This window comes from Megalobrama amblycephala, linkage group LG10 (genome assembly GCF_018812025.1).
Source record: "Megalobrama amblycephala isolate DHTTF-2021 linkage group LG10, ASM1881202v1, whole genome shotgun sequence".
NCBI classification, from domain to species: Eukaryota; Metazoa; Chordata; class Actinopteri; order Cypriniformes; family Xenocyprididae; genus Megalobrama; species Megalobrama amblycephala.
In genome coordinates, this window is record NC_063053.1 from 18,976,443 (window position 1) to 19,001,154 (window position 24,712).

At 36.4% G+C, this 24,712-nt stretch overlaps 1 protein-coding gene across 3 annotated transcripts; it reads left to right on the forward strand.

Annotated features, from left to right (window-relative positions):
• Window positions 1-873: 873 nt before the first annotated feature.
• On the forward strand, window positions 874-23,080 carry pald1b (phosphatase domain containing paladin 1b). 3 transcript variants are annotated; one of them, XM_048205198.1, is made up of 21 exons: window positions 874-1,855; window positions 4,226-4,411; window positions 4,633-4,735; window positions 4,899-5,078; window positions 5,270-5,434; window positions 5,532-5,692; window positions 7,639-7,714; window positions 8,483-8,634; window positions 8,789-8,882; window positions 9,085-9,189; window positions 10,104-10,199; window positions 10,315-10,449; window positions 11,364-11,480; window positions 11,583-11,762; window positions 13,749-13,946; window positions 14,205-14,345; window positions 14,491-14,562; window positions 15,285-15,425; window positions 16,965-17,120; window positions 20,339-20,497; window positions 21,469-23,079. In XM_048205198.1, exons 2-20 carry the CDS (start codon window positions 4,239-4,241, stop codon window positions 20,486-20,488), a joined length of 2,595 nt encoding a protein of 864 aa, XP_048061155.1. In that variant the 5' UTR covers window positions 874-1,855; window positions 4,226-4,238; the 3' UTR covers window positions 20,489-20,497; window positions 21,469-23,079. The 3 variants fall into 3 exon arrangements, with proteins under 3 accessions (XP_048061155.1, XP_048061154.1, XP_048061153.1); XM_048205196.1 differs by lacking the exon at window positions 874-1,855 and adding an exon at window positions 3,092-3,919 and having other exon boundaries at window positions 21,469-23,080; XM_048205197.1 differs by lacking the exons at window positions 874-1,855; window positions 21,469-23,079 and adding an exon at window positions 3,090-3,919 and having other exon boundaries at window positions 20,339-21,462.
• Window positions 23,081-24,712: the final 1,632 nt, after the last annotated feature.

Here is a 24,712-nt window from a genome sequence, read left to right on the forward strand (position 1 = left end):
GTGAAGTTTCAGCTCAAAATACCCCATAGATTTTTTTTTTATTAATTTTTTTAAATGCCTATTTTGGGGCGTCATTAACTATAAACTGATTTTGGCAGCGCCGCCCCTTTAAATCGCGTGCTCCCTGCCACACGAGCTCTCGACTATATTATAGTGCATTTACAAAGTTCACACAGCTAATATAACCCTCAAATGGATCTTTACAAGATGTTCGTCATGCATGCTGTATGCATACATCGAATCATGTGAGTAAAGTATTTATTTTGATGTTTACGTTTGATTCTGTATGAGTTTGAGGTTATATGCTCTGTGGCTAACGGCTAATGCTACACTGTTGGAGAGATTTATAAAGAATGAAGTTGTGTTTATGCATTATACAGACTGCACATGTTTAAAAATGAAAATAGCGACGGCTCTTGTCTCCGTGAATACAGTAAGAAACAATGTTAACTTTAACCACATTTAACAGTACATTAGCAACATGCTAATGAAACATTTAGAAAAGACAATTTACAAATATCACTAAAAATATCATGCTATCATGGATCATGTCAGTTATTATTGCTCCATCTGCCATTTTTCGCTGCTGTTCTTGCTGGCTTACCTTGTCTGTGCACAGATCCAGATGTTAATACTGCCTTTCCTTGTCTAATGCCTTGAACATGGGCTGGCATATATGCAAATATTGGGGTCATACATATTAATGATCCCAACTGTTACGCAACAGTCAGTGTTATGTTGAGATCCGCGTGTTTTCCGGAAGTCTTTTAAACAAATGAGATTTATATAAGAAGGAGGAAGCAATGGGGTTTGAAACTCAATGTATGTCTTTTCCATGTACTGAACTCTTGTTATTCAACTATGCCGAGATAAATTCAATATTTAATTCTAGGGCACCTTTAATATGCTTGAATGTAATGTAAAATCTTCTGGGTTTTAAATAGTAGGTTTGCCACTAGATGGGGTACTGGGTTAAGTCTGCAGCTTTTATGAATACAAAATCGAGCAAAAAAAAAAAAAATTCTGGTCCTCTCCAAGTTAGTTTTGAGTCTGGTAATGTTTTCTAAGTATAATAACCACAGTAACTGTCAATATCACCATATCTTTATACGAATAGTTTTGAAAATGCTAAACTTTATTTATACTAAAAGGAGTTTTTTCCCCCTTGTCTCTCTCTAGTTAGAAGCCCTTATTACAGTATATGAATGCCTCATGTGAAGAGAGCTTGGTTGCTTGGAAACTCATGGCAACACAATGTGTCCACTCCACACCAGCAGTTTAAGCAAAGGCTTTTTTTCATTGCTATGAAAGACATTAGACACAGTGGCAGTGAAATTTAAGAACTTGGCCAGAAGCTTTTCTTGCAAGCTTTGTGCACTTTTTCACTTATATACTGAATAGGCAACACTGTTTACAAGAAGAAAAAAAAAACTGAATTTTGTTGGAATTGTGCTGATTAAATTTATCAATGTCAGCTTATACTCTGTCCCCCAAACCAGGCTTTTCTGCATTTCAGGCACGTGTGCAGCACCGTTGCTTGGAGATGGAGCTGTGCTGACTGGTGAAGAGATGAGAATCCACCCACCATCCTCCTCTCCCATAACATTTATTGCCAGTGAAAGAGGCGGCTGAAGGAGGTGGCCATCCTCTCCTCCTCCTCCTCCCCGTGTTATTCATCCGCACTGCTGTAAGATGTTGAGACTCGCTCTGCTGGATTCACACCTGACTGCATGTCTTTGGACCTGCGAGGGGTATTAATTGACAGGACTCAAGATGAGTGTGACATGGACTTGGTCTTCTACATTTAATTGCCTCTGTCAAGTCCTGACAGGTGTCTGAGAAAACAGGTAGCCAGGTGAGAAAACTTTTTATGATATTTACTTTCACTGTTACCTTGTCTTGCTCTATTAAGTGTATAATTGTCTTTTTGAGTTGAATAAACTCTCAGAACGTTGTGAAACAAAAATAGGTAGTGAGTGGGACATTGTTTTTACACAACATTTTAGAAACTATATGGTCAGTTACTTTGTTACTCTGAAACGAACAACAAAAATAATTACAAACGAAGCCACAGCAGAACGTGCCTGAATGAATCGGTGTTTTGAATGAATTGGTTGAGTGAATGATTCCATGCATGACTTGCTTAGTCACTCCTCACCATCTCCTTATTGGCATAATACTTATGTCAATGGTTGGAAATATTAAAACATTTTCTCTGTTTTATGGCGGTTGTACCGAATGACCTGATGTTTCGGGACATGCATATGAGCAAGTGAAAACATAAATTTTTCAAATAGTTAAGAGAGAGTAACTTTCCTTCATGACCATGTGGTCCTTTGCAGGTGTTTAAATGATGTCACATCCTGTCACATTATATTGACCGCATGACTTGATCCAAAATGGTCCCTTTATATTGGTTACCCCGAATGACATCAATGAAATTAATTTTTCTGGACATTCTTTCTCATAACAAAGCAACAACTTCACATAATTTTAATACCATTACCTTTTGACACTTCAAAATCTTTAAAATACCTTTATATGTAGCAAAATATAATTAAAACCTTTTGGATTCAATAAAAGAGATCTAGTTGTACTACCTTACATATTTAGATGTCATATCGTATTACTATTAAGAACAAAAATGACCCATCACGTCATTGACCCTGATACAGTTGCCGCGATCCATAGGCCTAAACAAATGAATCTCGCCTTGTAGTAGCACTAGTTTGTAAAGGTAGTTAATTGAAAATGTACGATTAGTTAACACTTATTTAGAATAATAAAACTGAAGTTTGTTATTGTTATTATCGAAGGTCACTACGCATTGGTTCAGAGAATGTCTTGTATTTTATATTAACGGGTCCCTGTTTTGACTCGCCTGATGGATTATAAAACCTTTTAGTGTTACAGTGTCTAATTGTTACACAGCCAATTATGCTTGTACCTGCATTGTTTCAGTATTTTCATATTCAGAATGTGATGTGGATTGAAAGCTTAAATGAACAAATGTGGCCAACGGCCGTTTTCAAACTCCTCATTTCTCAGCGTGAATGAGGACGTGCCAATCACTGGTTACTCCTACTCACTGAATATCTGTGCACTGATCTGTGCAGCCTTGTACAAATCCATCCCGGGGCCTTTCCCATCCATATTTAGAGTTTTTTTTGTTGTTGTTTTTTGTTCTGTGACCGTGATACTCAGACACAACTGGAATTTAAATCAAGCCCTGCTCTTGGTGCCAGCGACTCAGTATCCCAAACTTTCACTAGACCAGCCAGTTATATAAACATAAGGCAGGAATGTCCTAATGACATTCACAGAGCTATCGTATATTTCCCAGTGATATCTCTCTGGCACAAACTCGATCTTATAAGAGGAGGAGGGGAAAATAGGATTTGTTTAATTAACTGCATTATCACTGAAATCCATAGAGGAGATACGTTTGGGCTTCGTTACTCTGACATCAAACACATTCAGTTGTTTTGAGTCGACGCAAAGGCATCAGAAATGTTTGATCTGGCAATCTCTTTCTTCTCACTTTTGGCTTTCTGTAATGTCTCCGTCATGGCCTTTGAATGGGCTGTCCTTGTGAATGTCTGGAGCCGCCCACACTGTCGTCTGGTTGCCAGATGTACTGTATTTCTCTGTGGCCCCCAAAAGGGTTGGAACTGTTATCCTGTCACTGTGAGAAGAGAACCAGAGAGGCACTGAGTGAGAAAGAGAAGAAAAGACACCAGCAAAACTTCAGTGGTGGTTTGAGTTGAAACAAAAGGCTTTTTATGTTGAGATTCTGCCAGCCGCAGGAAACAGAGTTTGTTTTGACGGGATTTACACTTAAAGAGAGACCTAAACTCTTCCTAAAAACTATGATGCAAAAACCAAAGGATGTGAACACACGCGGCACAGCTGTGAGACCGTAAGCCATTAATTTAACAATCAAATAACATGACAAAGATGCTATGCACATTCAGTTTAATAGTCTAACTTACTTTTAGGTGTGTGGAACATATTCAAAGAGATTATAAAGCTTCAATAATGTATTTTATTAGGTGTTTTGCATTACATGTGTTCGTGTTTCAGAGGAAGGAAATTGAACTATTGTGGTCTCACTGCACATAGTGCATCTGGCAAATGCGCCAATGTTAGAAATAACCCCATGTAATATGACAAACATGTCTGCCTGTTTACTTTATATTAGTCACAGTATAAATCCTCATTCCAGCTCTGTGCAGATTATGGGTACGAGCGCCAGTGCAACTTCCCAGGCTGCTCCCCTTGCACCTACACACCAGGCTGATCACCAAGGGAACAGCATGGCCGAGCACAGGCGCTCACTGCAGTCGGTGAACATTCGCAACAGCAAGGCTAAGTCCATCATCACAAACAAGGTGGCCCCTGTTGTCATCACGTAAGTGACAAGTGCAACATGATGCTTTTTAAAACTGACCGTAAGAGCCCACTTATGCACAAAATGTCACGCCTGTGTGTTACTCTTTGAGTGAAAACAGTTGTGGATGCCATCAACAACTTCACTTTGAATTAAAGGATAAGACAAACATGTATTATCATCAGTTGTGGACTTTTAATATATACCATTTCAAAAACGTTATGAGTTTTGTCTCTATACAGAAATAACTGCAGGGAAGAGTTTCAGATTCATGACAAGATCCAATCTTCCAACTACTCGATGGGAAGGATATCTGACCTGCTGCCTGAGCACTACCTAGTGTTGGTATGTTTTTTTGAGATTTAAACTAAATATTTAGTGCTTTTTGTTTGAAAAGCCTCAAGATGTATTAGGTAATGCAGCAATGACCATGAGATGTAAATCAGTGCATGGAAATTTCCTGTCATTTACGATGAAATAATTTTATGACTTGTTTTATATTGTCCAGGGGGAGTTTTTTATGATACAGGATGTATACAATAGAGCTGATGTCTTAAATACTACAAAAAGCCATGGGGCCCCCAACTTCCGCAAGGTCAAGGGAAACTACCCCCTTTTTGGAATGGGCCAACCTAGCCTGAATGGTTTCAAACAGGTCCTCCAGAGACTGCAGATTGACAGCTGTGAGGTCAGTGAGTGGTCCTTTGAGTAGGATGTAAGGCAATGTGGCACATTTTATGAATACAGTACACTTTGGGGTCTCAAAGTCTATTTTGTTCTGTCCCAACTCCAAACCTTGACTACCATATATTCTGCAGATAGGCCTTCAAATAATGATCTCAGATGAATTGCTGTTTATTTCACAAAATATGTGAACAGGAGGTGATTTTCATCTGCGTGAGGGAGGAGCCAGTGGTGTTCTTCCGCTCAGATGGAGACTTTATTCCGTACACTCCCAGAAGAAGAGAAAACCTCCATGAGAACCTGCATGACCTGGACAGAGAGCTCAGTGCAGAGCAAATAGAGCTCTCCATCCGAAAAGAGGTCAGTTATAGAGCAGGATCGACTGCCATCCTGTTATGATGAGATGTCATAGTGTCTGTTCCATGTCAATTTTTTAATTCTCTTATATTTTTTCCAGTTGTGTGACTTTGCTAAGCTGAGTGAAAATATGTTCTATGTCTATAATGACATTGAGCATTTTAAAGATGAACCTCAGCAGGTTCAGATTCTGTCAGAGGAGGACATTCATGTCACTGAGGAGGTCTACAAAAGACCTCTCTTCACTCAACCATTACACAGGTATTTCCTCATATTTTATTACAGTTGCTCAGCATAAATGAGCACGCCCACTTTGAAAAGTAACATTTTAAATCTCAATGAACACAAAAGCAATTTCCAAAATGTTGACAAAACTAAGTTTAATATAACATCTGTTTAACTTATAACATGAAAGTAAGGTTAATAATATAACTTAAATTACAAATTTTTCAATTTTACTCAAATTAGGGTGATGCAAAAATGAGTACACCCCACAACAAAAACTACTACATCTAGTACTTTGTATGGCTTCCATGATTTTTAATGACAGCACCAGGTCTTCTAGGCATGGAATGAACAAGTTGGCGACATTTTGCAACATCTGTCTTTTTCCATTCTTCAAGAATGACCTCTTTTAGAGACTGGATGCTGGATGGAGAGTGATGCTCAACTTGTCTCTTCAAAATTCCCCATAGGTGTTCGATTGGGTTCAGATCAGCACCATGAATTTTCCTTTGTATTCCTCACCTTTGTGACGCCATATAGTTTTGAAGCCATCAGTTCCAAAAACATTTATCTTGGTCTCATCAATAGAGTCCCAGTAGTCTTCATCTTTGTCAGCATGGGCCCTGGCTGCAGTGAACTTGCATGCCGATTTTCTTCAACCCTTCTCATCCGAAGACGCTCCTGTCGAGGTGTTAACTTCCGTGGACGACCTGGACATCTCTGTGAGATGGTTGCAGTTCCATCTTTTTAAAATTTTTGTACCACTTTTGCTACAGTATTCTGACTGATAAGTAAAGCTTTGCTGATCTTCTTGTAGCCTTCACCTTTCTGGTGTAAAGAAATTATTGTCTTGTGACATTTCTCTTCCATGTGGTGCCATTGCTGACAGCATGAAATGGGAAGGTGTTTTAACACCCTTTTATAGTCAACTGTCTGCTGGACACCTGTGTAATGAATAATTAGACTCACCTGGGGTTGAATTCTTGTTAAATTAGACATTTGTAGTCTAAAATTTAGCTTTGCTCCAGAGACTTTCAGTGGGGTGTGCTCATTTTTGCATCACCCTAATTTGAGTAAAACAGAAAGTTTTGTTCTCTAAGTTATATTATTAACCTTATTTCATGTTATAAGTTAAACAGATGTTATATAAAACTTAGTCTTGTCAACATTTTGGAAATTGTTTTTGTGTTCATTGAGATATTGTTTAAAATGTTACTTTTCAAAGTACACCCACTCATTTACGCTGAGCACTGTATATAATAAATTTGTTCAAACTTTCAAAAGTTTGAGGTCAGTAAGATTTTAAATGTTTTTTTTTAAAGAAGTCTTTTATGCTCACCCAGGCCTAGTTTATTTTAATAAAACACAGTAAAAATACGTAATATTGTTAAATATTATTACAATTTAAAATAACTGTTTTGTATTTTAATATATTTAAGTCTAATTTATTCCTGTGATGGTAAAGCTGTATTTTCAGCAGCGATTACTCCAGTATTCAGTGTCACATGAAGAATCTTCTTCTTATTACATTATTATTATTTTGAAAACAGTTGTGTTGCCTAATTTATTTATTTATTTATTTTTTTTGTGGAAATTAGGATACATTTTATTTCAGCATTCATTAATGAATAGAAAGTTTTCAACATTTATTTACAATAGAAATCTTTTGTAACATTATAAATGTTTAATGTCACTTTCGATCAATTTTAATGCATCCTTGCTGAATAAAAGTCTTATTGACCACAAACCTTTGAACAATAGTCTACATAAAAAGCGTCTGATAAGTATCAAAAATAATCGATGACACCATGGGAAAAACTTTCCAAGACACCTTTAATGAGTAAATTCGTATAAAAAAATAAAAGAAATCTGTTGTAAATTAAATTAAAATATGGAAATATTTATGCTGATATATGAATGAAAATGCGTCTTAAAATTTAGATGTCTTAGTTTTATGTATTGATGAATTTTGTTGAATTTAGATATTACAGATTACCGCTCCCTATGGAAGGGGCACCACTGGAGGAGACATTTGATTCCTTTGTTAATATACTCAGGGTAAGACCTCCATGAATATTATATATCTTCTTTTTCTCCTTCTACTTTCTAAGTTTAAAATAACTCCATGTGAGCTCTGGTTTATTTATATCTGATGATTTGTGTCACTGAACCAATAATTCATCCCAAGAACCCATCGCTAGCCAGCAAGCTTTATTTATATTTCAATGTCACCAGTAACATCAATCTTTGAAAACCATATTAACACAGACAAAAGTTATAAATGTTAACTTAAGACCATGAAAAATGTCTTCAGGTATCCGCTATGGTCAGGAAATGATACGATTTTTTTATTTAAATTTTTTCATTTTTTCCATCTTGATTTTATTTTCCTTTTATCAGAGTTGGACTGACACAGCCAAAAATGAGCATGTATTCTCTTTTGAGGTTACAGAAATTTATACAGAATTGTATATTGGGCTAACTCATTTGCCTGGTTTCATAGACAAGGCTTATGCCTAGTTCAAGACTAAAATTCATGTTTAAGCTGTTTTAGCTGAAAGCAACTTGCTTTGACATATCTTAAACCATGTCATTGCCATTTTTTTGTATCAACTAAACATCAGTATTTTTTTCTAAGGCATGTTTATAAAAGCAATTTAAATGTCTTAATTTAACTAAAGCCTAATCCTGGCTTAATATAAACCATGTCTGTGAAACCAGGCCATTATGTATTTGTGGTATGAATGACAGAGATTTATGGTATTTACTTGGATTTTAGTTTGAACAATGTTCTTTCACAAATACACCATCCTTTATGGCCACCAGGAGACCCCAAACCTCTCTTTGATGCGGGACAGCTCCAGACCTCTGCCTGCACTGCTCTTCAGCTGCCAGGTGGGGGTGGGACGCACCAATCTTGGCTTAATCCTGGGAGCCTTAGTCTTACATCACCTGCAGGGGGCATCAAAGAGCCCTAGGTACCTATAGTACACTGTTAGAGCAGTTTCAATTACTGTTTACCTTCTCAAAGAAGAGCATTATTTATGAACTAATAACACTCTTCTACAATAATATTATGTTTTAAGGTCATTTCTCTGTTTAAGTTCTACCTAGTCTCCTTTTCTGTCACAGGCAGGAAATGCAGAAGAGTGAACACAAATTGGATTTCCAAGTGATTCAGTTGCTAATCGGTCGCCTACCTAAAGGTCAACAACTTCTTGATGAGGTTAGAGTGTATTAATGCTGTTTGTAAAACTCGTGGCTCATGAAGTGGTCCAATTTCTTTCAAGTGTGTATTCATTTGTAAAAGTAATGGAAGTAAATAGAAAGTAAGCCTTTTACCTCTTACAAAACATACCACATTAGGATTTAATGAATGAATGGTTTTATATAAATCATTTTAAGTGCTTTTTTTGTATACACCACAGGTTGATGATGCTATTGCTATGTGTTCAGAGATGCATAACATAAAAGATGCCGTATATGAAAACAAACTAAAGCTTGAAGGCATTGGCAAAGACTTCCAGTTTCAAGTGAGTTTCGACTGAAACATTCATGTGTTTAAAGGTGGTACAGGGGATGTTTTCGTCGACTGAGTTTTTTAAATGAGTGCATGCGGAAGAACAATCCCCCTCCTTCACAGCTCATTTCAAGTGAACGCCTCCCAAAACTCGTGCACGAGTGTTTGTTTACCACCGGCATTCGCTGTGTTATTAAGCCGGGCACACATTTTACTACTAGCTAAAACATTCTAACTATGCTCAACATACAGCGATAGTTTCCTGCTCCTGAAGCAGATTTATATACTTTCACATGGAATTTGAACACCGACTGTAATCACAGACTAAACGCAACTGGCTCTGACTGGACACGTTTGAGCGCGATCAGTCATAAGTATCCATTTAGATTCATAATCGGCCTTACAATCGTTAAGCCGCGCACACACTTAGTGGATTCATTATGTTGAACTCACCGCAGGTAACTCATAATCTGCAGTTGTTACTCCTGTCTCCCGACAAAAACATTGCATGCGGCGCCTGTAGAGTGTGGAAAGTTACTAGAGCGCGCAGCCGCGCGTCTCTCACAAGGAACGTCATGGCAGTAATTGACAAGCCTGAGGGCCAATCCGCGCACGTCTCTCACAATGGCAGTGATTGACAAGCCAGAGGGCCAATCGTTTACGCGATGATCACGTAAACGATTGGCTGATGTTTTTAAGGCCCTACCTCGTGCACAGATGATGTATATTAATAATATTCCTTTCAGTGCACCTAATAAATAGTCTTTTATCACTTAGTAAAGACAGTTTCAAGTAATATTGCAAAAATGTATAAAACAAAACATCCTCTTTACCACCTTTAACTGCTATAAAAATTGCTTTAATGTAAAATTTAATGTCTTACATGAAGGTCACATATTTGTGTTATTCACACATTTTTGTTTGCAGGGAAGCAGCACAAAAGGCTATTTCAAGCAAAGAACACTGCAGAGTCTTGAGCGCTATGTGTACCTACTGGTATTCAATGCGTATCTTCATGATCAGGTATTGCTAACTAAATTCTACCATATTATCATATATAAAAGCAGTCATTTCTGTCAGAATATGCCATAATTTGAATCATTTCTTCATTATCTGCTGTCTCTCTCCATCTCTGTAGTATTCACAGGCATTTTCCCTGAGCTTCAGTCAGTGGATGTGTATGAATGCTTGGATCTACAGACTGCTGGCCAGCATGGATACCTCAGAACTCTCAGCACCAGCAAACCTTATAACCAGTGGGGTTCGAGTTCTGGTAAGGGCTCAACTGCAAACCCAGTTAAGAATTTTTGGTTCCCAGAACATTAGTTTATGGTTATAGAAAGCCTAAAATCTAAATATAAAGTATATATGAAGTTTATAAAGTTCCCCAAAACATAACAAAATGGGAACCATACAATAACCTTAGGGGAAGGTTCTGTGTTTGCTGAGATGACATGGAGATTAAATATTACAACAGATAAAATGTTCATAGTTATACTACTTAAAGGGTTAGTTCACCCAAAAATGAAAATTCTGTCATTAATTACTTACCCTCATGCTGTTTCACACCCGTAAAACCTTCGTTAATCTTCAGAACACAAATTAAGATATTTTAGTTGAAATCCGATGGCTCCATGAGGCCTTCATAGGGAGCAATGACACTTCCTCTCCCAAGATCCATAAAGGTACTAAAAACATATTTAAATCGGTTCATGTGAGTACAGTGGTTCAATATTAATATTATAAAGTGACGAGAATATTTTTGGATCGCCAAAAAACTAAATAACGACTTATTTAGTGATGGCCGATTTCAAAACACTGCTTCAGGAAGCATCGGAGCACAAATGAATCAGTGTATCGAATCATGATTCAGATCGTGTGTCAAACTGCCAACGGCTGAAATCATGTGACTTTGGTACTCCGAACAAGCAGATTCGATACGCTGATTGTTCACTTGCATCATGTTTTATCCTTGAATAGTCCTTTTCTTGCTTGAGTTGATCTGATATATCAGTCTTTCTAAAATGAATACTATAAGCATAGACTGAATTTTATTAACATGAGGTTTTCTAACCCAGCTCTTATCAGAGGTGAACTGTGACCTCCTCCTCCTCCTGTAGCTCTGCAGATTCTCCTAAAACATAGGCATGCACTTATGCACATAATATCTTCACTTTTTTTTTAAAGGTGTCCAGTGAGTTTTTAACAACAGATCTGCTCAGTACAGCTAAGGAGATGAAAGTGGCCAATTTCAGACGTGTTTCCAAAATGGCTTTGTATGGAATGGGCCAGCCAAACTCTGAGGTTAATCCTTTCTGAAGCTCATTTCAAAAGCCTAGTCTTCTAAATTGTGGCTGTCTGTATGCATAATACTAACTACTCAAAGCTTGTTTGTGCCAATTTCAGGCTATCACTGTTGTGATGTCGTACCTGACAGATCAGAGGCGAGGGCACTCCACAATTCTCTGGCTGAATCTGCAGGAGGAGCTTGCGCTGGAAGCAAATGGACAAATGTTCACCCCACGAGAGCCAGGCTGTCTGGAACAGCCTATTCCAGTCTGTGTTCAACATCCACAGCAGCTCCAGGTGCGTTTCTGTTCAGGGCAGATATGTAGTAGTAGCGGTGTGTATTATTAAAGGGTTAGTTCACCCAAAAATGAAAATTCTGTCATTTATTACTTACCCTCATGCCGTTCCACACCCGTAAGACCTTCGTTAATCTTCAGAACACAAATTAAGATCTATTTTAGTTGAAATCCGATGGCTCCGTGAGGCCTTCATAGGGAGCAATAGACACTTCCTCTCTCAAGATCCATAAAGGTACTAAAAACATATTTAAATCGGTTCACGTGAGTACAGTGGTTCAATATTAATATTATAAAGCGACGATTATTTGGAGCGCCAAAAAAACAAAATAACGACTTATTTAGTGATGGCCGATTTCAAAACACTGCTTCATGAAGCATCGGAGCACAAATGAATCGGTGTGTTGAATCATGATTCAGATCGCACGTAACTTCGGCGCTCCGAACAGCAGATTCGACACACTGATTCATCTGTGCTCCGAATCTTCCTGAAGCATTGTTTTGAAATCGGCCATCACTAAATAAGTCGTTATTTAGTTTTTTTTTTTTGGCGCTCCAAAAATGTTCTCGTCGCTTTATAATATTAATATTGAACCACTGTACTCACATGAACTGATTTAAATATGTTTTTAGTACCTTTATGGATCTTGACAGAGGAAATGTCATTGCTCCCTATGAAGGCCTCACTGAGCCATCGAATTTCAACTAAAACATCTTAATTTGTGTTCTGAAGATTAACGAAGGTCTTACGGGTGTGGAACGGCATGAGGGTAAGTAATAAATGACAGAATTTTCATTTTTGGGTGAACTAACCCTTTAAATGGAATTAAAGAGGGTAGTCTTCATTTCTGTGGCTTTATATGACTGGACCAGATGAGGTTGTTGTAGGTACAGCATGCATACTGTGTGCAATGAAATACAATGCAGTACATTGTACAGTTAAAAACAATGTGCAGTATACAGGGGCTAAACATGCTAATGCATGCAGCAGCACATCATGTGTGTTTGAAATGTATAGTGGTGGGGATTCTGATTCATCCAAGTGACTCGAATCTGTTCTCCAAAATGTTTTGTAACAGGTTATGCCCATAGATATATACTACTGTTCAAAAGTTTGGGGTTGACAAGATGTTTTAAATGTTTTTAAAAGAAGTCTCACCAAGACTGCATTTATTTGATCAAAAATTCAATTAAAACAGTAATATTGTGAAATTTTTAGCGATGGTAAATGGCCGTCTCTACAGGAAATGGAGCTGGCACTGAAGCAGGATGTCCTGAGGTGTGAGAAGTGGCTGTAGGCGATTTAAAATAACTGCTTTCTGTTATATTATAAATATATTTTAAAATACCATTTAAAATACAATACAAAATACTATTAATCTATTCATACTTGATTAATAAATGTTTTAAATTCTTTCAAATTAAAGTCTTACTGACCCCAATGTTTTATTTTAGATTAAGTGTATCTAAATTAAAAGTAATGACATGATAGGATACTCGCTTGCTGCTACCTACTGGTGTAAGCATTTACACTATTGGTTGAGTTGCTCAATTAAAAAAAAAAAAAGTATTATCCTGTATTAACATTTGTGTGAGTTCATGTAAGTGAATGAAAACAATTAACTTTAATGATTTGTTCAAAAAGACTGATTTGGAAACGAAGGAAACAAATACAATTTACCTATAAAACATTGTTTCAGTGTGCAAAATGATTGGGGTTCCATTTAAGATGATACTTCCTATCAAAAAAAAGTGTAAGTACATATTGTGGCCCAGTGACGGTCTTGTTTTAGGCCATATTTTACACTTATTTTATTACACAAGCATTTAAATATTTGTTCCACCTAACATTTTGTTAAATATTTGTCTGTTACATGTACAATAGCTTCTGATTTCATTATAAATCTAAGATTCTCACCTGCAAGAATTGCTGCTTTGATCTAAGAACCTAAAAATGTTTAGCAATGGTAAATGGCCGTCTCTACAGGAAATGGAGCTGGCACTGAAGCAGGATGTCCTGGGGTGTGAGAAGTGGCTGGAGGTGATTACAGAGCAGGATAAACAGATGAGGATGTTTAGGAGTTGTCACACCATAGAGGAGCTCTTTGTCCATCAGAAGAGCATTCATCCAGGACTCGGCTACCAACGGATTCCCCTGTCTGACTGCTGCGCACCTAAAGAAGAGGCAAGACAGTACACCAAGCTTTGGTCGTGAAGAGCCACAGTCCTACAGAGTTCAGCTCCAATCCTGATAAAAACTCACCTGCCTGTAGCTTTCTAGTGACCCTTGAGATCTTGATTAGCTTGTTCAGGTGTTTTTGATTAGGGTTGAAGCAAAACTTTGCAGGATGTGGCTTTCCAGGATGTTCGCCACCCCTGCAGTACATTTTAAAGCATGGTATAGATTTGACACTTTAGTTGAAATGGTGTTGCTCTTCCTCAGGTTTTTGATCAGTTGTTGGAGGCCATGAAGAGCAGTCTGGCTGAAGACCCTACCTGTGCTTTCATCTTCAACTGTCATGATGGGAAAGACCGAACTACTGCAGCTATGGTCATTGCCACTCTCACCCTGTGGCACATTAATGTAGGTCATTTTCTGCTATCGGCTGTTAAAGTGGAGAGAGGAAGCAAGAATTAAAATATTCACCTCCAGGACATTGATTTAATAGACGAAAAATTACTGAACTGAGCTCAAATCAGTTTCATAAACTTGACCCTGTTTCCTGCAGGGCTTTCCTGAGTGTGAAGAAGATGAGATTGTAAGTGTTCCAGATGCCAAGTACACCAAAGGAGAGTTTGAGGTACATTTTGAGGACATGTTTCTGTAAACAGCTTCCACTGCCAACCTTAAAGGGTAGGTTCACCCAAAAATGAAAATTCTGTCATTAATTGCTCATGTCGTTCCTCACCCGTAAGATGTTCATTCATCTTCTGAACCCAAATTAAGATATTTTTGATGAAATCCGATTTGTATATGACTTGTTTATAGAAAGCAATTTAACCACCACTTTCAAGGTCCAGAAAGGTACTAAAAACATTGTTAAAACAGTAGACGTGACTGCAGTGGTTCAACCTTAATTTTATGAAGCGACGAAAATACTTTTTGTGTGCAAAAACAAAAAAAAAATAACTTTATTTAACAATATCCTCTCTTCTGTGTCATTCTCATACGCTGTTTACATTCAAAAGTACCTTGAAAGACCTTGAAAGTGGTGGTTAAATTGCTGTCTATGGATGGGTCATATACCTCTCGGATTTCATCAAAAATATCTTAATTTGTGTTTCGAGGATGAACGAAGGTCTTACCGTTGTGGAACGACATGAGGGTGAGTAATTAATGACAGAATTTTCATTTTTGGGTGAACTAACCCTTTAAAACAAACATTTTGTAATATTTTAACATTTGAATTTAATAATTAATAAACATGAACCCACCTGTGATATGTAAATGCAAATTGAATGATTATTTTTGGATCCTATATATGATGAAGTTTGACCCATGTATGCATGTGTGTTCGTTCAGGTGGTGATGCAGGTGGTAAGGGTGTTACCTGATGGCCATTGTGTGAAGAGAGAAGTGGACGCTGCTCTAGATGTTGTTAGCGAGACAATGACACCCATGCATTACCATTTACGGGAAATCATCATATCCACTTACAGACAGGTAAAGTGTGATTAATACATTATATACACATTGTGCATATTGTAATAGTAATATTTTTGTGTCTGTTGGCATACAATTCAACAAGTTGACTGTAAAAATGGTAGTTAATAAGACAGTCAGTCAGTGCTCTTTATTTTAAGAGTCATGTTGAATAATAGATTGCTTCCATAGCATGTGTCTTTGTAGCTAACATAGCCTTGAGAAGTCCACAGAGGTACAATTTTCTCATTTGTACTGATGCACTCAAAGGGACCGAGAGATTATTAACGCCCATTGCAGTGCTGAATGTGAATGTGTGCATTAGGTGAAAGCACTCTGAATGTGTTTAATTTGAGGCTGAAAAACATGAAGGCCTTGGAAACAGCAACATAAATGAGCAGAGAGCTTTCAACAAGACTGCTTTGAAAAACCCTGCAGATATTTGTTATGGTCCAAAACTCTAAAGTTTTATATTTTGAAATATGTTCTGATGTACAGATGCAACTCATTTGGATCACGTATGATGCCAGTTATGAAACAGTTGTTACAGTAGCTTATACATTGCATGAAACGCATCACTGCAAGGCCTTTTACTCAGAGATTTTGCATGTTCTGGCTAGTTTAGAGGCACAGGTGCCTCAAAAGCTCTTGATTAATGCTGTGAAATTGTGTGAATTGCTTGTTAATTTGCACTTGCTTTATTTCCTCTTGATTTATCACTTAATTAAATACGGTGAGGTCCAAAAATCTGAAGACCACAAACTGAAAGTCTGTACTTTTTTAACTTTAACCTGTGAAATGATATTCATGTACATTTTAATTAATCATTCATTTGTAATGAAACTTGTATTTTCATGAGCGGATTCAGACTTTTGATCACATTGTAGAATATTAGAGTCAAAAGAAAAGGTTGAAGTGAAAAACTGTGAAAGATATTTGGCTTTCAGACATGGCCTGGCAGGTATAGTGCACTTGCGATAACAGGTCAAAAGTGACTTGATTAAATTAACAAGTCAAACATTGTCCCTTGATGCTCATGCAGGTGACGCAATTCCCCAATCCTGTTCTCTTCTCTTCTCCCGTCCTTTCTTGTCATCTCCCTTACTGTCTCTGTTGATAAAACATGGAAAAGGTGAAAAAAGTTGGTTCTCTGCTGGGTGATCATTTGCATGTAACATTAACCTACCTTATTCAAACTTATTTTCTAAATTATCTAATTTGAAAACGGTAGAGGCTGTTTGTTATAGAGTATTGTGGAAATGTCTACCTGAGATATATTCAATAGATTACTGAAGAACTAACTTTCTAGAGCTTAAGTTTTTAAATATAAGGTCAATCCAGCAATATGCACCTGGTGTAATTTAAGCCCTCTTTGTGTAGATCTCAGAGGCTGTTTTATACCACCCACAAGACAAACTTACTAAAGTAAACAGATATTGAAGATTATAAATGAACTGATAATCTTCAATGATGAACTATGTTGTGCATCAGCATTTTGTCACAAATAAGAGGGAAACTACAGGAATAACAATGAGTTTACTGGCATTTCTCCCTCCTCAGATTAAGATGGCTAAATCGGAGGCTGATGCTCAGTGGTTGCGGTTAAGGAGCCTACAGTACCTGGAGCGCTACATTTATCTCATCCTGTTTAACTGCTACCTCCATCTGGAGAAGAAAGACTCCTGGAGGCGATCCTTCAGCCAGTGGATGTACCAGGTGAAGCCTGATTCACTTGCTTACTTTAGGAAAAGAAAGATATCACATGCAAGCTGATTTTCATGCTTACTTAATAGAGTGTATTCTAATTGACACAGCTAATACTTTCGTCCTGAATTGTGAAATAACAAAAATAAACATAAACATATATTTTTTTTTATTTGAATTAAATATATATTTTAACTAAAATAAAAAAATTAGCAATTTAATTTTAGAGAATTCAGAGCTCAATTATATCAGATATTATGATCACATCTACACTTGGTAATGCCAATTAGATTTTTTTCAGTCATTTCATTGATCTTGTAAATATGCAGAATCTTAAATATTTCTAGTTCATTTTACATCCTAACTTTTCTTTGTTTCCAGTTGTTCAAGATACTAAAATATTTTTTCTGCTTCACAATGTGCTCTCACTTTTATGCTAGCATCCAAGTAGCAAAAAGTGACTTACTGTATTAGCCTTTTTTTCACTACAGATGACCCAAAACATCAGAATAATGTTTGCTGTTTTAAAGATATCAGCAGCTAAGCTTTTAAGTTCAGTTTCAGTCTGGAGAAAGATGTGCAGGTGTAATAACCTACCACTCATACTAAACACGCAAGCCTATCTACAGCCTATTTTTTTCTGTAATTTTGAGTGGGACACCCATGGTGCAGTGGAGTAGACCTTGTCTTAAGGCAAGATGAATGGCTGAACATGGCCTCAGACTCACTGTGCAGCAGCTAAACATAGTTCTAAGTTCCATGAAACATTCATGAGAAAATCTCAGTCTGTCAATATGAAGTTAAAAATGTATTCTGTCTCATTCAGAGGTTTCTTGAGTCAAGACTTTGTTTATAGCCATGGCTTTTTAACTTGGTTTGATGGGGTAGCAGAGAATTGGAAGACTATACAGTAAGTCACCTAGTGTTTTCTTATTTTTCACTATTAAAACTATGGCTGTGAATTGGAGAAAAAAAAATCTTTTTAGAACCATTTTTGACCTTTAAAAAACAGAGAAATAAATAAAATACTGCAAATAAATATAATTTAAGCAAACTAAGATTTTTTAAAAATGTTTTTGTAAGAATTGTTCACCAAGGCTTCATGTATTTAACAAGACTGTAAAAATAGTACTATTATGAAATATTATTATAATTTAAAATAACCATTTGCTATTTTGATTTATATTTTAAAAAGTAATTCATTCCTGTGATGGGAAAGCTGAATTTTCAGCATCATTACTTCAAACTTCAGTGTCACATGATAACTTCAGAAATCATTCTAATATGCTAATTTGGTGTTTAAGAAACAATTCTTAATATTATCAATGTTGAAAACAGTTGTTCTGCTTAATAATTTGGTGGTAAATGTGTGATACTTTTATCAGGATTCCTTGAATAGAAAGTTTAAAAACAGCATTTAGTTGAAATGGAAATCTTTTTTAACATAAATGTATTTTATGTTACTTTTGATTAATTTAATGCATTTTTGCTAAAAAAAAGTGTTACTGACCCCGAACATTTGAATAGTGATGTATTTATTTGATTTTTTAAGATATTATGTTAACTATGAATGAGCCAAGAAAATATTAGTGTAAACTTTTTTTTTTATTAAAAACGTCAGTTTGAAGAACCCTGCTCTAGCAGATATAGTCGAGCATACACAAGAGGTTATCATCACCTTATTTGCCCACTAAACAGTCTGTCCTCAAATTTGCAAAGAAAAAAAATCCATATTGTTTTTAAAGTAGATTCAGCTGGTGAAGCACTTTGTGGGTTTTCTCATTTGTGAAGTAAATTGAAAACGCATCAGTTCAACATTCTCTCAAGGCCACAGAAGCTTTTTTTACCATCATCCTTTAAGTCAGTGGTCACCAACCTTTTTAAGCCCAAGATCCCTGACCTCGACCTTTTTGAAAGACAAGATCTACTTGGTAAAAAAAGACAGCCCAGATTGTATTTAGTATTTTTTCGTGTCCAATTTAGATTCTTATTTATTTATTTATTTATTTATTTACAAGCAAATTGGCCGATTCTGAGACTGGTTGCAGATATTTATTATTAATATTATTATAATAAACAAAAATACATAGCCATTTCAAATTAGAGGGAACCACTGCTTTTTAATCACAATCCAAACAAAGATGCTACGCACGTTGCATGAGCACTTATTTTTTTATTTGAATTAGATTTAATTTCGAGATTTAAAGCAAAAACAGAACGGTCTGACTTTATCTTTGTGAAATTATAAATGCTAGTACACACACAAAAAAAGCATGAAACAAAAACAGCAGGCTGAATGGGGCGTAAATTCACTCTCTGACAGCAGGTGGCGCTTATGGAGCAGCAGTGATACAGTGTTTCCTTGGTTACCGCTGTAAACAAAGCTGAAATGCGCTAACAATTAAGTTAGCTACTTTATTCTGAGGTAAGAGGAAAATAAAATGCCATTGCCATCGAAATCTTTCTGAAGACTGATCTCCTTTTAGAGATGCATTCATATAAGCCCTCACCCCCAATTCAATATTTATATTTTCTTCCTATATTTCGAGCATCGTGAACGGTGAACTGCTCTGCCTTCTACAGAATTTTCTCTTTTTTGCGTTTGTCTTCAGCGTCTCTGCCCTCTTGTTAACGGCCGTTTACAGACTCAGATATTATGTGGGTTATTTACCTTTATCTGTCTGTCCCAGTAGCTCCCGAAAATAACATAAAAATAAATTACAAAGACTGAAAAAATGTAATGTATTTTTGTAACGTTACTCATATTTCTATTATTTTCGCGAGCTACTGGAACAGTGATAAAGATCGACCAGTCGATCGCGATCGACGGGTTGGCGACCACTGCTTTAAGTGAACAGCTACGAGACCTATGAAAATTACTTTTATAGCTTCCAGTATACCCATCTTAAAAATATTCAGAAAATGCAAATATGTAATACACTCTTAAAAATAAAGGGTTTTTGCAGCGATGCCATTGAAGAGCAATTTTGGGCTCCCCAAAAGAGCCTTTCAATGAACCGTTCTTGAAAGAACCATTTTCTGAGTGTGAAAACCATTGATATAATATAAAGATCCTTTTGTGCAATGGAAAAGTTCAATGGATACTGAAGGTTCTTCATGGAACCATCGATGCCAAAAAAGAGCCTTTATTTAGAGTGTAGTGTATCATTTACTACTCCTTTTAATGTTGAAGTGTTAGAAATGCATTCATGATTTTTGCTGGTTTGCAGGTGGCAGCTAGAGCTGGCATCTATGCCATCCTCAACCATCTGGGCTTTTTTGAGTTTGAGAACCCTGACGACTCTCCGATGACCAGGCTCCGTTTCCGCTGGCTCCCACACAGTATCCAGTCTATTCCCATGAGAGGGGAACTTATTTAGAAAGGCACAGTATGTCGAACTGACCAAATACTGACTCACATTTCATATATTTTTTTAATTTTTATTACAATTTCTGTCAGACTTATTAAATCAAGAAGTGATTTAATGCATCCTGTTATCTTATTTACATTTTTGACTATCTTTGGCTTTGTAGTGTTTTATCCTTAAAAAACATAAAACAACAAACACAGAAGATTGATTAAACCACACATTATCCACACATGAATATTAATAAAAGTTTTAATGCTGACCTTTAAAAGGTATATTTGCACGCTGCAGTATATAAAACATTTAATTAATTGAGATTTGCATTCAGGTAAGTAGTTGTTATTAAATTACCCTTTTATGCATATTTATAGAACATTTTGCTTCAATATATCATTACATAAAACAGTTTAGTTGTGTTTTTGTCCATTAGAGCCCATTAAGCATCATGTAATAATGCCATTCAGTCAAATGAGCTAATATGGAAGAAAAGAGCACAGCTTGATTGTTTTTAACCTGACGTTTTAGACTGAACAAACTGATGCCATTGACTTCATTAATTTCCTCCTTCTGCTACCCCTCAACCATTTATCAATCTGAAACATATGTCATAAGTAAAATGTTTAAAATTTGGCTAAGACACATTTTGACAGGTTTTATTTTCCAATAATGAAGCTGACCATTACCTGGATGACACTATTGACCAATCACAGTCAAGTATACCATGTAATAATAAAAAAATAAATAATTTAGAATTAGAATGCTCATTCATGGACTTTTCTCATGGAAAGTGTGGTAGAAATTCCCCTACGCACTTGACTTAAGTTAACCTGGGGCATCTCCTATTCAAAAAGAGTTAAGTTAAAATGTTAAGCCTGCAAGAAAAAGAATCTACTAATTAAAAAGTTCCTTGACAAAAGGAAGGTACAGGGAGAAACATCTCATACAGTCTTAAAGGCACAGAATGTGTCTTGTTTCTTTTCCCTTATTTCCAGGCTCATATCACTGATGCCTGTGTGCAGAGGATTGTGTGCAGGATAAAATGAACCCTGCTTGGCTCTCAGGAACAGTGAAGACTGAAGAGCCATGTGGTTTTGAGAAACTGTATCTCATACATATTGGAATCTACCATCTGCAGTGTCTTCCCAGCATTCTCTTGTTATTCGTATGTCTCGTGTCATGATTATATACAACCTTGTAGCATGCATCAGGAGACCCGTGCTTCACTGTTGGCGACTGAAAACTTAATTGTTGGATTCTTTTATTTCCTCGGGACTCGGCTTCCTTCAATCTTCAGTTTTTTATTTTTAGAATTATTTTTTGCTGATACTCCATCTCAGCTTAATCATACATCAGCCTCATGCATTTTTTATATTTGGTTGTGAGGCAGTGACACATGTTCCAAATCTACACATCACTGTTCCAAATCTACAAGAACCTCGCCACTCATAAGTCATAGTACGATTGGGAACAAACAGATATTTATTGCCAGTTCTTGTCATAATAGTCATCAAACTACTTAACTCTGTTGTTGTTCCAGGGCATCACAGTTGTTTGTTTCCCCAGCGTTTCTTCACGACACAGTCTAGAGTATAGCTGTCCATACATTTCAATGAACTGTCTTGTACTTTTAGTTCACATATAATTTTAGGGCACAATATAATTGAGAACACTGACAGTTGAAATGCTCAGCTCTGAATTCAGAGGTAATTTCATTGCATAGGAAAACAACTGGAGCTGAGGTTGTATTTGGGTTTAATAGACTGTATAATGAGGACAGGGCTGCCAGGAGCATTGAACAGAATGATGCTGAAGGACTTTTTTTTACCACCACTGCCATACTGGCAAGATGATGGAGAGGTAATGATTTAATCTTATGTATTTTAGTAAGAATGTTTTAATAGAGCATCTCATAAAAAAATGCTTTTCACTGAAATGACTTAAATACGTTTCAACTGTTAGTTGCTTTATTTTAATTAAATGAATACTGTTTCTTAAATGTTGTCATGTAAAATGCAAATATTTCATAGTCAAATATATTTTGTAATTTGACATTTTAAGTAAATCCATTTATGTAATATAATATTATTATATAATATTTAATTAAAGAAATAATGCACGATCAGTTGCAGTCTGTAGAATTCTTTATTTTGCCTGGGAAATGTCTGTTCCATTTAGATAAAAACCAATGAGAGAGAATTTCATCAGATGAATAATTTCAAGTGTTCACTCTTCTGTAGTCAACTAATTAAACACCTACTTCCTTTTCTGTGGTTTGATTGTGAGATGCTGATTATACTCAGACAGTAATGATCCTTATTCGTATAAAACAATGTGAAGCACTTTGATCCTAAATTTATTCTAACCCCTTGAAGGCTCATCATCATATTATAGCATTATTAATACAAGTACAAATGTGCTGCAACCTCTAATTAAATTAATCTGGAAAATGAATGTATAAACAGAACATTGCTTTATATAAGAAAAGAAAGTGATTTAATGATCTGCTCTTGTAGCTTACAAGACATCCACTGAGGTTTATCCACCTTGCATCTGACACAGATCTCATGCTCCCATGATCCCTTTAGACTGAAGCAGGACCTGAAGTTTCACAGATGTCTTCTCATTAGTGCTACACTTTGTTGATGCCCTCAAACTGCTCTGAAGCAATTTATAACTGAGATGCTTTTGGTCATAATGCAGTGTTGTGTTCTGATATCAAAACCTCATTCAGTGGTAATTAGCAGTTAATGTAATACATGAAAAGATAATATGTAAATATATTTGTACATCTGAAATAGCATGATTAAGAATAATGTGTAAGTTCATTATCAGTTATTGTCTTATGTCCAAGATTCATCATGCACTTCTGAGAAAAATATGGAAATATATACACTAGAGTTCAAAAGTTTGGAGTTGGTCAGATTTTTAGATGTTTCCATTTATTTGATCAAATAAATGAAATACAGTAAAAACAGTAATATTGTGAAATATTATTATAATTGTTATCATCAAGGTTGGAAACAGTTTTGCTAAATAGCTTTTGAGGAAACCGTGATACATTTTTTTAAATTCAGGAATCTTTGATTAACAGAAAGGTTAAATCAACAATTTATTTGAAATAGAAACCTTTTATAACATTTTAAATGTCTTAACTTTCACTTTTGATGTATTTAGTGCATCCTTGCTGAATGAAACTATTAATTTATAAACCCCCACCACCTCCAGTTTCTTACAAATATAAATTGATACATTTTGTGAATGAATGATGCCTGCTATGACAAATTTTATCATTTTAACCCAAACAATTGTTTTTTGTTATTAATTGGGGTATGTATCTCATAAGAGCAACAGTGTGTATTGTGGTTGATGTCAACAACATGCAGAACAGCTGCCACTGAGTTCACCAGTGTCATCTTTTCATTTTGTTTTTGAATAGAGTACACCTATAGAAATGTTTTTTTTTATACTTTTGAAGTGCTCCTCAGAGGATACCATCTATTTTTCTGAAAGCTCTAAGAGTAATAATACAAAGAGCCACTAATGAAGCACTCCTTGTGGTTGTCAAGGTTCTATTGTGAAAGTGTGAAATGACTGACTGGTTCCATGGTAATCCTTACCTCATCACAGACTCCAGCGGTGAAAGCCACTGAACACACTTGTCTTCATTCAAAACCTCCACCTCCATGGGTTCAACGAGGGCTAATAGAACATGAAGATCTTTACCTTGATACATTTATAATGGATTCATTCTTTCTCATTTGTACCTAAAACATAAAAAAGACATTGATCGAATGCATATTAAGCCATGTAAAAAAAAAATAAAAAAGAGAGAAAAGTTCAAGGCAGATTTTTAGTCCGCTGGTCCCCTTGATGATGGTCTCACTCAGCCTCTCTCTCCCACCTCCTCTAAGCCAGCTAGGCCCTTTGGCTTCTGTTCGCCCATCAGCACCTCCTTCAGTGGTAAAGCACAATGGTTTGGATCCACCTTGGGCCTCCCGGTCCTCAGCTTCACCTTGGTGTGACGATCCCCTAGCTCAGAGCCCTGGACACCTCACCCCTTCGACCCATTGGCTCCACCTTGGCTCCATGCTTCCTCGTCTCCACCATGGACCATCATCCCTCCGGCTCTGCCTTGGTCTGATGTCACCCTAGTTTTGCCACAGGATTTCATGCCTCCAGCTAAGCCACAGCCCTCCATCCCTTTGACTCCACCGGGCTCCACCTTCCCTCTGGCTC